Source organism: Microplitis mediator, chromosome 3 (genome assembly GCF_029852145.1).
Source record: "Microplitis mediator isolate UGA2020A chromosome 3, iyMicMedi2.1, whole genome shotgun sequence".
Lineage (NCBI taxonomy): Eukaryota > Metazoa > Arthropoda > Insecta > Hymenoptera > Braconidae > Microplitis > Microplitis mediator.
This window is the reverse complement of record NC_079971.1, coordinates 6,692,886-6,710,014: the sequence shown is the minus strand read 5'-3', so window position 1 is coordinate 6,710,014 and position 17,129 is coordinate 6,692,886. Positions and strand designations below refer to the sequence as shown.

The window sequence follows — 17,129 nt, the reverse complement described above, 5'->3', positions numbered from 1 at the left end:
TATTATAGTCTATATTGTTTAATAAATTGTACATGTATTATACATGGTATACCATTTAAATTTATTTTTTTAAAAAGGAAGTACACTAATACACAGAAAAAGGATTTTTTGGCGCGAAAGATTTTTACTCGCCCCAAGAATTTTTTCGCATTATGAATTAAAAATAAAAATATTCTTGGGGAGAGAAAAAATTTTCTTTAGGCATGAAAATATTTCTTGCGCCAAGAAATCCTTTTTTTCTATGTATGTTTTTAAAATTTGTTAATAAATTGATTAATATAATTAATGTGAAACATAAAAATCAACGGTTTATTAATCTCAATAATTTGATAAGTAAATAATTTTTTTTTTTTATAAGTAATTAATAAACAACTGTTATTTGGTAATCCCCATAACAGATTGGTATATCACTTGACTTCCATTTAAATTGAGTTTTAAATATTTTCCAAACTTCCATTTTCTTAAATTCAGATTGCAATTCTTTCTGTAAAGCTGATAATAATTCCGTCCTCTTTATTTTGGAAACTTGGTTGGCTCCATAAAGACCAATTAGTTTAATAAAAGCATTTACAAAATTTAATTCTGATAATCCATTATTTTCTACTACTGGCATTTCTGGTGGTACAATAACACGTAGTTCATATACTTCTTTCAATCTATGTTTAATAATGTCATTGACATATTCATATGGTTCATTTATATTCTTAATAACAAGGTTAACTATTTCGGATAAAAAAGTATAATGTAATTTGAAAAATTCATTTTTAGAAGAATCCCTAAAGTCCTCTAGGACGTCATGAATCATTTTTTCAACTTTTCTAACATTAAAAGCTTTTTTATAATAAGAATAATAAAAACGCTCTGCAGAAATTTTTCCAGTATTCAGTGCTGTTAAACGCGCTTTTAAGTTATCGGAAAATCCAATTTTAAATAGATTCTCTTCAGCGTATCGTTTCGTTGTCGCAATATAAATATAGCCATCTTTATTTCTCATTTTAATATTGTTTATAACGTTGTCAATACCACTAGTCATACGAATAAGATCATTCACTTTAGTTTCTTTTTCATTTAATTTTTTTATCGATTCCTGATTTTGTTTTAACAATTGTTCATTTTTATTTAGTAGCTCTTGTTTTTCTAACTTAGCAGTATAATTTTTATAGCAATTGAATGTTCTTTCAAATTCAATGTAATACTTTTTGACTTCTTTTGCCTTGCAATTGTTTAACAACATAATACAATTTTTAAAATTATCAATGGTTAAAAAAATTAGAGATGATACGTTTATTCCAAACTTATTTAGTGGCACTTTTTTCAGTTTATAGTTTATTTCATTAATTTTTAAAAATGTAACAAACTCTGCTAATTGCTTGTCATAATTGAATTGAGAATTTATACCACCAAATCCCATGAACCTCAGTACGAAAGGAATAATGCATACACCGATTGGATTTTCCAAAGCAGTCCATAGAAATATGAATAATGCATCAATTGCTAAATTAAAATTATTATTTTTTATTATAGAAGCAACTTTTTCAATCCATTTATGTTCTTCAAATAAATATAATTTATTGTTAAAATCGTCTACTTCAGGATATTTTTTATTTTTTTGAAGAAAAGAATCTAATTCATCCCTCGTAATATATTCTTTGTTAAATTTCCGGTGGAAAAACTTGTACGATAGATTAGTGTAGTCACAAACACTTTTTAAACAATATTCGCCATTTTCATTTTTTTTTACTTGAAAATCGTTCATAATGATATTCATGTTTAAATTTTAATTAAAATAATTTTCGATTATGATTTAAAAATTTTTTCCAACAATAAACTTTCTTACTAAACGAGTTTGAATCCTTTGATTTGATAATAAATTGCGTCGTTTTAGAATTATTCTTTTACAGATAAAACCGATATAGTTTTTCACTACCTGTAACATTATCAATATCAGATTAAATTATATTAGTTATTACGGATGTATACGCAGTTATCTCATTAAGAAAAGATAATACTATTATATAATGTACAGATGGATAATCACTATTTTTTTCGAATGTTTATTTTGATAAATATTAAACTGCTAAGTAAAAAATGAATCCGCTAAAAGTAAAACACAAAAATAAAACGTATTTTTCATTAACTATAAGTTTTTAACGAATAATTCTTTTCAACATATAAAGAAAAAACTTCTTCTTGATTGAGATAACTAATAATCGCCTATGGATATTTTCAATTGTTATAACGTTCTAAGTCACCAAGTCATATAAACGATTTCTAGTAAAAAGATCTTGTATGATATGATATGTATATTACTAACAAAGCCTCAAGAACTTAAAATTAATTTAATACAATGAAAATACATTTCAATAAGATCATATAAAAAAACTTTGATTAGTACATTAATTATTAAAACTAATCCATTTGTTTAAACTTAAATTTTACTTTAATTAAAAAAAGAAAAGTACATTCATAAGTCCAATATTTTTTAAATTTAAGGGGATTCCCTCGTGTGATGGTCTGTGTTTGAAGTTTTTTTTGGGAATTTTTTTTTGTTGACGATCAATGAAAAGATACAACTTTGAGTTTTTTTATCATTTATTTATTAATATTTCAAGAATATGTAAAACAAATTCCAAAGAAAAATCTTCATTACAACGTAAGTTGTACCGCTCTGAAGACGCCCGCCCCGAAAAAAAAGTACGCTCACTTCCTCCACGATTTCGGAGTGACATGCGTTTTGGTCCCCGGACAAAATATCACAATAGTTCAAATTTCTATTAAAAATCATGTTAATAAATAAGTTTTAATTTATAAATATATTATTATTACAATTTGAAAGATTTTTTGTGTTGAGAAAGTCATAAGAAAATCGTGCATAAATTTTTGCACAAAATCATGAGAAAGTCGCGCACAAAATCATGAGAAAAATCATGAAATTTAAAACTTTTTTTTCAGAAGTCTGCCAAAATCCAATTTTCAATATTTGCAAAAGATTCTAGTTCACTCGATGCCTTTAGGCTTACAGATTAAAACGCATTTTTTTAACTTCCCGCTAAGAAAATTGTAAATTTTCAAAAATTCGGGAAGTTATTGGTTTTGGTCCGATTTACGAAAATCAAATTTCCATCAGATGTCGACGTTTTGAGGTCCTGGGAAGCTATTCTGACTAATTTCAATATGATGTCCGAGTGTATGTATGTATGCATGTACGTACTTACGTATGTAAATACCTGTATCTTTTGAACGGATGAACCGATTTTGAACTTTAAGGTGTCATTCGACGCGGCTTGTCAATACCTTGAAGCTGTAAGAAAATTGAGCTTGATCGGTAGGGCTCGTTCAGAGATATTCCAAAAATAAAATTTTTTCAAAAATGTTTTTTTTGGATAACTTTTAATGTGCTCGATGGATTGATTCCAAAATGGACTGGGCTCTAGAGCTTTATAAGCCGCGTCGAATGCCACCTCAACCATCAAAATCGGGTCATTCGTTCAAGAGAAACCGTTGTCAAAAGAATTAAAATAAAAAAAAATTTTTATTTTATCTGAAATATCTCAAAAACTACTCGATAAATCGAATCCAAAATTTGATCAGCTTTAGAACTTGACAAAACGCGTCGATTGCCACCTCAACCGTCTCAATCGGTTTATTTGTTTGAGATATATCGTTGGAGAAAAAATGGTGAAAAACGTTTTTTTTCGAAAACAACAACATACAAACGTATTTTCGAGCTCGAAGAGCTCGAAAACAGCGGGAAGTTTTGGGGCTGGCCCGCAGGGTCAACTTGACAGACCGATTTTTTTTTTAGATAAGCCGATGAGCCGGGTGTCTTCAGAACGGTACAATTTACATTGTAATGAAGATTTTGATTTGAAATTAGTTTTACATACTCTTTAAATATTAATAAATAAATGATAAAAAAAACTCAAAGTTCTATCTCTTCATTAGTCGTCAAAAAAAAAAAAATTCCCAAAAAACAGGCCATCACACGGGAGAACCCCCTTATAAAGCCCAACGACGCTAATACTGTTTTTTACTCTCGAAAAGCTCATAATGATATTTAAAATTAAGTTTCTAAATTTTTTTTTAATTTTAAAAGACTCAATAAACAACCGTATAATTGGATTTTTGAAACATTATTTCTCAATAACTAAATTATTATTTAAGTAAAAAAAAAGTTTTTACATACCATTTAACACAGTAGTTCATAGTTGACTTTTAGTTCTTAACAAGGCACGATGATGAATTATAAACCTCGAAGTTTCAAGTTCAAATGAATGGACTTATGAAGTCCACTACTCTATTTTAATAATCTTAACTCCCACCCCGTCGACCAAGATATTGTAAAAATTACAGACCAATGACCAAACGACAAAGGAAATCAAACGTAATTTTCCATCAACGATATTAATTAATTACTCCCCAGCAAAGTTTTATTACAGATATAAAAACACCTGAGCATTATATTCCTACTACAGAGCTCTAACTCTATTCGATATTCAATCTAATCGCCGGATGTAACAAAGAAAAGACCTGAGCCAATGATAAGATTACGGATCAACGCGATAAAATTGCAAAAATTTAACTTTAAAAAAATGTATATTAAAATATAATATCAGGAACAGAATGGTAAGAACAGGTTATTAATTTACTCACTGTAAATAAATTATTCTCTTACAATTTTTACATACAATCATTATAGGTATTCGACAATTCATATTTCAAGAATCGTAAACATACAAAATATAATATATAAATATTTAAAAAAAAAAGATCGAGACATTTTGTCGGTGTGAATTAATTTTTTTTCACTTCATTATTATATTTGAGGAAAAGAAAAAAAAATTAATTTAACGTAATCGATGAATTTTAGATGAGGGAAATGTTCAAATAAATTAAAACGAAAGTGCAATAATTAAAATCAAATAGTAAAATAGCTTCAACGCATAAAAAAAATTATGTTTAAATAATTTAAAGATTATTTTGATTTTTCGTTTTATTTAAATTCCATATCCATTTTTCTAAAATTAAAGACACACCATTTTACAATTAAGTTTTATAAAATAAAAAAATATATTTATACTTACCAATTTTGCTTTTATTGATTTTCATTTTTATTATACAAAACTTTTGAAAAAATATTATAATCCCAGTTTAAAATATTTATATTACAACTAAAGTATTTCTAGTATGAGAATCCAAACATCCTACACAGAGATTTGGGAATACAAACAGTTAAATAGAAAATAAAACGATTTAGCACCAACTATGAGACAAGATTAATGAATCACTTTAACTCTAGTCACAAACCTACTGAATGAGCAAATTAGCAGAAGATTGAGAAGATTTAAACCTTCAAATCCGAAAAATAATTCAACTATTAATTGAATACCACGCTAGCAATTAAGTTTACCTCTAGCTCCTGTAATATTTGTCTCATAAAAATTGCTTATTGCTAAAGCACATTGTAGTTTGTTGATAAAAAAAAAAAAGTATGAAAACCTAACTTGAAAGAATGAAATTATATTAAATTCTTAAATCTCACATACTAATTTTTTATTAATTATATACTGCCTCATATTTTTTTTGACGGTCCATAATTGTAAAAAGTATGCAGTAAAAAACAATACTTTTTCTGTTAAATGTCACTGTTAATAACACATAAAAAAATTCCATTTTTAAATGAAAAAAGAACACATTCATAAACTCCTTTTCTTATGCCTTAAGCACAATCATTCATCGCATAGAATATCGCATAAAATAGACGTGATAGAAAAAGATAGGGTCGAGGTACTATTTTTGGCTACTTCAAAAATTTAAATTTGTATTTTAAAACTAAATAATCTGTAAAATACGCAATGACATAATTGATTTTCAAAATATGTACCCAGATACTTTTATCGAACTGTCACAAAGGGAATTGTATCTTATACTTTTTTATCAACTAAAATAAATACATAAATGTCCAAAAATGGAGCAGTGGCCACAAATGGTACTTGTACTCTATAGAGATCTAGAAAACGATTAAAAATCCCAGGTAATTTAAAATTCAATTATTTTACTATTAATTTATCAATCATCACTATTTGATGTCAGTTCAAACTTTTGGCATATAAATATATTTTTAAAAATACTAATTGGTAAAGTAACGAATGGACTATTAACTATAAACTCGATACTTACTTTTAGAAAAGTTATTATTAAAAAATTAGGAAATTGAAGATTTAAAGTAATGTAGCTTTTAAAAATATAAATGAAAAAATGAACTTTATAAAAATCGACATTTATCTATTATATAAATTTTGTTACAATGGACATCTCGAAATTCACCTACACAAAAGTTTCTTGGTTGATAGAAGAAGGATTCATCAAGGACGTCAATGGGGAGCTTCCATTTGAAGGTAAACCAACGTTCCTTCATGTGGCAGTTGTGAACTCCGATGAAAAATTGGTGGATTATCTGCTGCGCAAACAAGCAGATAAGAATTTGAACAACTTAATTTGGGGAACACCTCTCCATGTCGCTGTGGGGAATAAAAATCTAAAGATTATTCAGACTCTAATAACCTCCGGAGTCAACGTGAATTTGCAATTACTAACGGACCCTTGGCTTACAACCCTACAAATGGCAGTTCTACAAAAGAACATCGAAATCGCGGAATTGCTATTGGAAAATGGTGCTGATGTTAATTTTGTGTCAGATAATCCTAATGTGCTCACGCATCGCAAAACACTTTTAAATATTGCTATTCGCTCAGATGATGAACAAATGGTAAAACTTCTTCTTAAACACAATGCTGATCCCAATAGTGACATTTCTGGAGATGTATCGCCACTACACATTGCTACTGGTAGTGGTAATTTAAAAATTATAAAGATTCTTCTTGCGCATGGTGCAAATATTAATTTTGTACCGGTGCATGGATATATTAACCAAACTCCTTTGTATTTTGCGGTTCTTCATGAACACTCGAAAGCCGTAAAGTTATTATTGAATTATGATACAATCGACATAAACATTATAGCTGACTGTGAAAGTTCAGTTCTTCACTACGGGGCCATGTTCGTCAAATTTAATTATAAGATCGTGCAGTATCTACTTGACGCTGGCATAGATGTCAATTTAAAAAACGACATTGGTGAAACGGTGTTAGATATAGCAGAACAGTTTCCAGGCAAAGTAAAATTGCTAATAAGGAGGCATATTATAAAACTTATAGCGGCAAATTTGCATGTAAGCAAAGAAAATTTAGCAGCAGTGACAAATAATCGTTTGACTAAAGCGCGTGATTCTTGTGTGAAAGAAATTGAGAAAATGAAAAAAATCAACATTGGTGAGAGTAATCTTACGTTTCACGATGCTTTGTTTAAAGATGAACATGGATTGGCGGTGGGTTTGAAATATGTTTGTGACAAAACTATTTCAGTTTTGGATATCAAATCTGTTTTTCCAATTTACGCTGGAATGATTACTTTTCGTTTGCGGAAAGCATTCAGACGGAAAAAATTATTATATAGTGTTATAGATTCTATTGATGATATTTTTAATGAGACTCTCCCAAGTACTGTTATATGGGAGATTTTGAAACTTTTGACAAACGACGATTTAAAAAATTGTGCTGATCATTAAAATAAAATATTTATCGTAAGAGTATTTTTAATAAGTTTGTGATTTTACTGTAGCGATTTTATCGCTGAAAAAATCTCTTGGCCCAAGAAAAAAATTCTCTTGCTCCGAAAAATAAATTCCTTAAGTGAAAATAAAAGTTGCTTGGGCCAAGAAAAAAAAATTTCTTGCTCCAAAAGTTTGCTTCTTCAATAAAGACTTAAATTTTTCTTAGTCAAAAATGTATTCTCTCTCCGACGGGTTGACATGTTAATTCCTTTTTTTTTTTTTGAAATCTGAAACGTAATTTTTTGTTTTTTTTTTTCCGAGCAAAATTATTCAAGACTTGAATTTTAAGTAAACTTTAATATTAAATATTAAAGTCATGATGTATTATAGGATATACTATTGTACGATTCAAAAGGGTACTTGTTGATCTGTCAAATGACAGAGGAGTACTCGAATAAAGTCGTATTGAAATTTGGAATATAACACTTCTGAAATAAATGTCTTATCAGGGACACTACATGTCGTAGCCGCGATCTCGTGACGAGCACCGAACTACTCCCGCTGCTGCTGCCTAGCACCAGTGAGTTTCCCCTTCTCCATATCGATCTTTTCTCCCAAGAAATTTTTTCTCTTGGCTTAAGCATCTTTTGTTTTCTTGGTCGGAGAATACAAAAATACTTGCGTAAAAAAAATAGTACTTGTTCCGAGAAATTTTATTTTCTTTAACCAAAAAAATGCAATATTGCTACAAAAAAATAATGTCTCTTGCTCCAAAAAAAATATCTCTTACTTTAAGAAATATAAACTCTTGAAACAAGTGAAAATTTTTTGATTTAAGCGTAAAAATATGTTGACGTGAGAAAAAAAATTTTGATTCAAGATAAAAATTTGAAGATAATTGTTTACTTGGGGCAAGTAAATTTTTATTTTCCGAATCGATCAAAAAAAATTTCTTCCATCAAGGATATTTTCCTTGATTCAAGTTAACTGTTTTTTCTGTGTATGGTTTGCGGTATATTGGAATTATATTTTTCCAATGTATTAAAACTCATAGTTTTCGCAATAATTGAAAATTTTATTTTTTAATATACTTTTTCAATTTCTACACAATTCCTCAAAAAAAAAGTCAAATTTATTATTTTTTTATCTTTTTATTGACCTTACATTTACTGAATAACTAACGCAATAACCTAAGAAAAGTAAAAAAAGTGCCATATACTTTACAATATACTGGAAACCATGTATTTTGCAACATACTAGAAAACATATATAAAAAATACTATATATTAATTAATATACTACTTTCAATATAATATATCAATATAAAAAAAAATATTTTAAAATACACTAATGCAAAAAATTAAAGGAGCAGAAAAATTTCATAAATTTTTTAGTGATTTTTGGAAGGCTGTAACTTGGTGAAAAAAAATCGTATCGAAAATTTAAAAAAAGCTTTTTATAGCTTGAAATCTCTAGTTTAGGTGTATTTTTTTTTTTAATTTTTTAAAAGCTCCGATTATTGCGCAAACATGAGAAATACCGCGAGCCAAAACATTTCGAAATTTTTTTTTTTTTCCGAAGAGTCCACGGACCGCGGAAAAATTCTTTCAACTAAACGAATGCATACATCGTTTAGCAAATTTATTCAGCTTCAATTTGGTTTTTTTTTTAACCTCGTAAGACGCTTTGTCGCAGAGATATCAGCCTTCAAACAGAAAATGATCCTTTTGGCTTTGATCTTCGATATTTCAGGTACCAATGATCGCACAGAAAGTTAAAGGGCGGCGTTGAAAACTTGAATAAATTTTCTACAAGACGCTGTCATCATTTTTAAAAAAAAAAAATTTTTTTTATTTTTAACATCCATTAGAAGAAAGTACAAAAAAATGACTTTTTTTGGTTTTTTAGTAAATCAACCGCTACTCTGCAAATATCGATAAAAAAAATAATGTTGCCAGGGACTTTTTTAGCTTAATGTACCCCCAAGACCCCTATAAATTTTTAAATTGATCTATCGAACCGTTTTTTGGGAATCATCGATCAAAGTTTAGCTAAACAATTAAAGGAGCAAGTTTTGATCCTTTAATTGTGTAATCATAATCAAAATGAAAAAATTTTTTTTTTTCGACTTTTCTCAAATTTTTGCGTTGGTAACTCAGCAAATGCAAGGAAATGACAAAAAAAAATAAGAAATTTCCAAAAAATGTCAAAAAAAAATTTAGAACACAAAAAACAAGTTTCAATTTTTTTTTTTCTTCGATTTTTTTGACATTTTTTGGAAATTTTTTATTTTTTTTGTCATTTCCTTGCATTTGCTGAGTTACCAACGCAAAAATTTGAGAAAAGTCGAAAAAAAAAAATTTTTTCATTTTGATTATGATTACACAATTAAAGGAACAAAACTTGCTCCTTTAATTGTTTAGCTAAACTTTGATCGATGATTCCCAAAAAACGGTTCGATAGATCAATTTAAAAATTTATAGGGGTCTTGGGGGTACATTAAGCTAAAAAAGTCCCTGGCAACATTATTTTTTTTATCGATATTTGCAGAGTAGCGGTTGATTTACTAAAAAACCAAAAAAAGTCATTTTTTTGTACTTTCTTCTAATGGATGTTAAAAATAAAAAAAATTTTTTTTTTTTAAAAATGATGACAGCGTCTTGTAGAGAATTTATTCAAGTTTTCAACGCCGCCCTTTAACTTTCTGTGCGATCATTGGTACCTGAAATATCGAAGATCAAAGCCAAAAGGATCATTTTCTGTTTGAAGGCTGATATCTCTGCGACAAAGCGTCCTACGAGGTTAAAAAAAAAACCAAATTGAAGCTGAATAAATTTGCTAAACGATGTATGCATTCGTTTAGTTGAAAGAATTTTTCCGCGGTCCGTGGACTCTTCGGAAAAAAAAAAAAATTTCGAAATTTTTTGGCTCGCGGTATTTCTCATGTTTGCGCAATAATCGGAGCTTTTAAAAAATTAAAAAAAAAAATACACCTAAACTAGAGATTTCAAGCTATAAAAAGCTTTTTTTAAATTTTCGATACGATTTTTTTTCACCAAGTTACAGCCTTCCAAAAATCACTAAAAAATTTATAAAATTTTTCTGCTCCTTTAATTTTTTGCATTAGTGTATATATATGTAAAACATACATAAAAAAGTCATATATTGATAAATATATTGGTAATAGGGGAAGGGGAGGCAAAAGGGGGTAGGGTAGGCAAAACGGGGTACCCCCAAAATTTGATAAAAAAAAATTTTATATTTGAAATGGTTTTTAAACATTCCAAAATCACTTCTGTAAATATAATTAAGCGTTACTTTGAATTTTTTTTGATAAACTTTTTCAAAAATCAATTGTCAGTTGAAAAATATTAATGATGTTTGTTTTATGATAAAAACTATTAAAAATTCTTTTTCCTTCTTTTGTATCCAATAAACATGTAAAATATAATTTTTCTTCATGTAAATTACTTACAAAAAAATTCAAAAAAAAAATTTTTTTTTTTTTACCCTTTTCATGGGGTACTCCACTTTGCCGGCAGAAATGAAAATTTTTTTTGTCAACGGTAACTGAAAATTTCTTATATTTACTTTGAATATCATTAAAAAAAAAAAGATTTTGCGTATTTGAGTCCTCGAAAACTTGGTATTTCCTTAAGCACCCCCTTTTGCCCCTCCTTCCCCTATATTCTAGCAATATATTTTTTTTTTCAATATATCATCATATATTAATACGGCAAAAATACAAATATTATTTTATACATTCTGCAATATATCACATTATAATATTCATATATTCTATCATATATGTTTTCACATATAAAGTTTTTTCATACGGGTATATCAGCCGGCATAGAATTCCAGACATGTATGCCGTGCATTAAAAAAGATTTCTCATATATTGTTGAATTAGTTCTAGGTAATCTTAAATAATCTTGCCTAATGTCACCTCTACGTAGTGTAATTGGCAGTAATTCTCATTTGGAACTGAATAATTGTCGATAGTCCATATATGAATCTCTTGATATCGATCGGAATACTATACTTTTTTTAAGTTGACTTTAAAATGAAAATAAATAGATAACAATGCGGATTTTGAAAAAACTTTATTGATAATAATCTGTGAGGAGTAAAATTTTCTATAAAAAAGATTTCATGATCTTTTGTGATAAGTCTGATAGTTTCGCTGGAAAACTGAAGAGATCTCAAAATTTACTATGAATTTGATATCAGGCACAATAACTTTTGAACAGATGAATTTATCGAAAAATGATAGGAAACTTTTTTTATAGAGCATTTAATTCTCTACGAGATTAGATCTTGAACTTATCTGTACAATGAGGTATTGCTGAAGTATAAAATTCTAAATTTAAAAAAAGTTTTGCCATGTTATTTTAATGGGACATAGGAAATTGTGATTATAGTGACCTCTAAATATTAATATCAAGAGCTCATATTCTAACAGTCATCTTATTTCACTTCCCCGCAATTAATAATAGGGGGTTTTGAGAAAAAAAATATTCTATTTTCTTTATTTAGTCTAATATATATAAATACGTATATGTCTATATATGTCTGTGTAAATGAACACATATAGTTTTTCAGGTATAGTAACCTTTAGTTCAAACAATAAAATTTCATAGTGCCTTTATATTTAAGAATATGCGGATAAAATTTTACCGGATTACTTTTGATAAATATTCTAGGTACTGACTGTCTGTATACTCCTCATTTAAAATAAGCTCAATGCAGACTTTGAATAGAAGATTTCGACACGACAGTGTGGCGCCAGTTTCAAATAGATTTACAGTGTCTGAGACGCATTGTTTATATTAATTTTCTTAGCAACATATTTTGGATACTTACGTCATAAATAAATTTTTATTTTGTGTAGGACTGAAATTTGTAAAATAAACGATAAATTATTTAATTACTATAGAATATTGTGTAGTAGAAGCGGTTATATTGTATTAAAACTGCTTCTTAAGTATATACAGAGTAGAGTGTTCCAAAAAAAACATTGGTTTTTTTTTTTTCAAGGGCTATTATCTCAAAAGCTTTTCTTCAGTATGAAAAAAAATTCCCTCCAAAGCGCAGCTTGATATCTCAATTCTTTAAGAAGCTCGATACATTTATATTTTCTCATTTAAAAAACACGTAAAAAAATTTTATTTACGTTTTCATCCGGTAAAACTACGAAAAAAATTTTTCTCTGAATTTTCCATCAATTATTCTTGTAGGAAATTTAATTTCCTACAAAAAAAGTATTGAATTAGTTTTTTCGTAATCCTAACAGGTAAGAAATTATTGAGCTTTCAATATTCGCAATAAAAGAAAATTTGATTATATATGAAGAAAATTAAATTCAGTATCCATCCGCAGGTACTAGCTTTAATTTAAAAATGTAATGAATTTGGGACAGAAGATGAAGAACAGAAACAATATCTGTTACAAATTGCTGATCATAGGAAAAAATATCCAAATTGTAATAAGAAAATTTATTCATAATTATATAAACGATTTTGATTAATTTCGAAATAAATAAATACATGAAGTCACCAAAAAAGTTTTCAAAAAGTTGAAAATTATTTCAAATCTATAAAATTAAATAAATTATCTAGTAATGGTGTCAATTCCATTAAAGAGTTGCTCTAAAACTATCTTCCTTCAAATTTACTTAGTAACGAGTACTTAAAGCTCAATAACTTTTTAACCGTTAGGATTACGAAAAAACTATTTCAATACTTTTTTGTAGAGAATTATATTTCATACAAGAATAATTGATGGAAAATACAGAAAAAGATTTTTTTCGTAGTTTTACCGGATGAAAACGTAAAAAAAATTCTTTTACGTGTTATTTAAATGGGAAAATATGAATGTATTGAGCTTCTTGAAGAATTGAGATATCAAGCTGCGCTCTGGAGGGAATTTTTTTCATACCTTAGAGAAGCTTTTGGAATGATAGCCAAAAAACTTTTTTTTTTGGACTACTCTAATACAGAGGGATAGTGATAATTGTAAAAGAAACTTGTGAAAAATTATATCATTAGAATCTCCTACAACAAATTATTTCTTAAATGAAATATTAAATTGACATTATATATAAAATGTCTTTTCTGGTACACACATGATGTCAACAGTAGTGTAATATGGCATAGAAGAGGCCGGGAAACGATAGCTCATCTAAGCAGCTAATTATTTATTGTATAGCTTTTAAGCATCAGGTATATCCTGATACATATACATATATATCCATGTTTTTTCGATTTATCTCGGACAAATCCATCATAATATATCCATAATTAAGAAAAAAAAAATTTCCGGGGAACGATGGACTACTTCCAAAAAATGATGAAAAAAAAATTTGAAATTTTTCTCAAAGAAAAATTGTTCATAAATCATAATCATAATCATTTGTACTGGTTCTATAAACAGGTGTCTTTACACCTCGATAGAATTCCTTACCAGATAAATAAATAAATAAATAAATAAAAATAAATACAGCCACGAATTTTTCATATCTACAAGTTGCCAATATACGAGCGGAGCAGACTACAAAATCCATCAATAACAAAACTCGAGCGGCATTGAGGTGGAACATTAATTGGACGGGTGACCCATCCCGGAAAAAAAATGATTTCATAAGATTCTACAAAATTTTATAACACTTTATAAATTTTACCAGGCCATTTTCAGTATAAAATTTTATAAATACATTTTTCCCCGGAGTGTACGAATCAATAACCTGTGAAAAGGACCCGGATTTTTTAAATTAAATTTAATGGTCTGCTTTTGATTATAGTGACCATATTCATTTATTTACTTTTTTTTTTTTTAAATGTATCATATTCAATATTGTTTTACTCAAAAATTTTTAATATTTATTCTGAATTATTTTATTCCGTTATAAATAAATTTACAATATCCTTATGACAAATATACGTATTCTGAAATATTTTTTCTCTGAGAAATGAATTGCAAAATTCATCGAAGATATTTTCTAAAGAATCATAAAATAGTAACAATAAAAATTGTTAACGAATTTCGAAATATGAATAGTTTACGGAATTAGTATAGGACTCACCGAAAATGGACAATTTGAATTTAGCAACAAAAGTATCATCCAAAGATCTGTTATGGCGCCAGAGTAATTCAATAAGAGGATTATAAACGGCGTACGTCGTCAAGTCCATATTCACTTAACGAAATCCTTCGGTGCCTCAAAGATAAAAATACATAAATCACTCGATAGTAAGCATGTGCTATTGTCATTGATCAGTGTGTTGCACCCCGCTGTTATTCACACTCAGGCTCGACAATAGGCGCCGAGTTTTACAATATACTTTAAGTTTTAAGATATTGGCTAAATGAAACTTTAGCTGCAGTCTATAGTAATTAGATAATTGTAGACGTCGCCTCATTGTCGAATCCTTTACGTACATTTAAAATTTTGGCGACAAAATTTTGAAACCAGATGCACTCAGTTCCTGATGAACACTACCCATGTAAATAACTTTTATAAATAAATTAATAGTTAATAATAAACAACAAATATTAAAAGCATAAATGCAGTAATACATTAAAAAAAAAAAATATCCATGCTCACATTTCGAAAACTGAAGATGGCGTTCGAGTTCTGACTCAGAAAAAACTAATTGTTTAAAACTATTTACTATACTAACTGTTAGCTTCACTTTTCTTAAATATGTCTCACGACTTCATAGCTAGACTACAGTAAAACATGAGCACATATCGAGATTGTATCTGTGGCGCTTCTTGGGATCATGATGGCGCCGTTCGCAGTCTACAGCAATTCTACTTTTGAGTACTTTCAAAAATGAGCATTGCAATCCGGAAAAAAAGTACTTTTGCGTATGCGATCGTTTGACCATTACAAAAAATTACGTCTGTTACTATTGTTATCGAAGATTTACTATTAACCCTTGTAGTACTGATAACCGATGCACAATTATAGACAATGATCTTCAAATACATATACTTTATTAGATAACGAACTATAATGAGCTGTGATTGAAAAAAATATGAAATTTTTCAAGCGTTTTATGTTTAAAAATGTGAATCATTGACAACGTTGGAACTCTAAAGTATTATACAGGATGTATAAGGTGAAAGCCATATATTTTTAAACATGCCCGTATGAACAACCATATACTGTCGATAATATATAAAAAATATATGGTAAATAACTGAACATATATGGCGGCAAAATTATTAATATTGATTAATATATGATTTATCATATATAATAATTTATACGTTTAATATTATAATAATCCATATCATTTATAATATATGTGATTATATACATGTGATATTGTATCAAAAATTATATGTCCACTTTATATATTAATTTATAACGTAAAATATATGTTTCATCTTATAAATTAATTTATAATTTCAATATTATTATAATCCATACAATTTATAATATGTGTAATTGTATACATATGATCTTACATCTCAAATTATATTCTCGTTTTATATATAAACTTATAATTTCAATATTATAATAATTTCGATATTATTATACATAAATAATTGAAAAAAAAAAAAAAACTCATACCAAAAATTAAGGAACAAAAAAATTTTAGAAATTTTTCAGTGATTTTTGCAAGACTGTAACTTCATGAAAAATAATCGTATCGAGATTTTAAAAAAAGCATTTTATAGCTTGAAATCTCTAGCTTTATATTCGTGCAAATATATGTAAACATATATTTATATAAATATATATTTACATACATTTATACAAATATATGTGAACATATATATTAATAGAATTATACATTTACATGTATAAATATTATATGTCAGTCATATAATTAAATCGTATATCTTATTATATAACTTAAAGTATAGTATAAAATATTATAAGCAATATTTATAAGTTATTAACATGTAAAAAGAATATAATACCGATATAAATGTTGCAAATTATAAAATCATATAATATTTCGGCAAAATTTTGTATATAGCTCCATATATGACTTCTTATAATTCCATATAATTTATCATATATTTTGAATTATACTGCAGCTCATATATTGCTTTTTCATACGGGGATTTTCAAAACTCAAACATTAATTTTTCCTGTATAGACAATAAATTTTAATATTTATTCTATAATTATTTACGTTTGAATTTTAATAAAAGAATTACTATTTAGAATGATAATATTTCCTGATGACTGTCATTATATTATTTGTAGCCTCTTAATGTACACAGCTAATTTATTTTTGTGTACTTTAATTTTCAGATAATTTTAAATTCATTATTTGAGACTTCAACATAAATATTTAATGATAAACTTAATTATTTGCCATCAGGTCTTTCACAGGAATGGTAATTACGTTCACACGTGAATATGCAGGCCCTAATGACCATAATATTTTGAGTTATTAGTCTAATGACCTTTTCTACCTCAGGTACATTTCTTCAGCCCCGAACTATTTCTTTCTAATTACCCCCATACCCATTATTGTGACAATTTCCTTTG

General features: G+C 27.6%; 2 protein-coding genes across 2 annotated transcripts; one reads left to right on the top strand and one right to left on the bottom strand.

The window, feature by feature from the left end:
• Nucleotides 1-286: 286 nt before the first annotated feature.
• Nucleotides 287-4,425, bottom strand: LOC130664626 (uncharacterized). Its single transcript, XM_057464626.1, has 2 exons — nt 4,187-4,425; nt 287-1,927 (listed from the first exon to the last, which is right to left on the bottom strand). Exon 2 carries the CDS (start codon nt 1,766-1,768, stop codon nt 362-364), a length of 1,407 nt encoding a protein of 468 aa, XP_057320609.1. The 5' UTR covers nt 1,769-1,927; nt 4,187-4,425; the 3' UTR covers nt 287-361.
• A 1,882-nt stretch (nt 4,426-6,307) lies between these two features.
• On the top strand, nt 6,308-16,995 carry LOC130665239 (putative ankyrin repeat protein RF_0381). Its single transcript, XM_057465561.1, has 2 exons — nt 6,308-7,387; nt 16,960-16,995. Exons 1-2 carry the CDS (start codon nt 6,308-6,310, stop codon nt 16,993-16,995), a joined length of 1,116 nt encoding a protein of 371 aa, XP_057321544.1.
• The last annotated feature ends 134 nt before the right edge of the window (nt 16,996-17,129 follow it).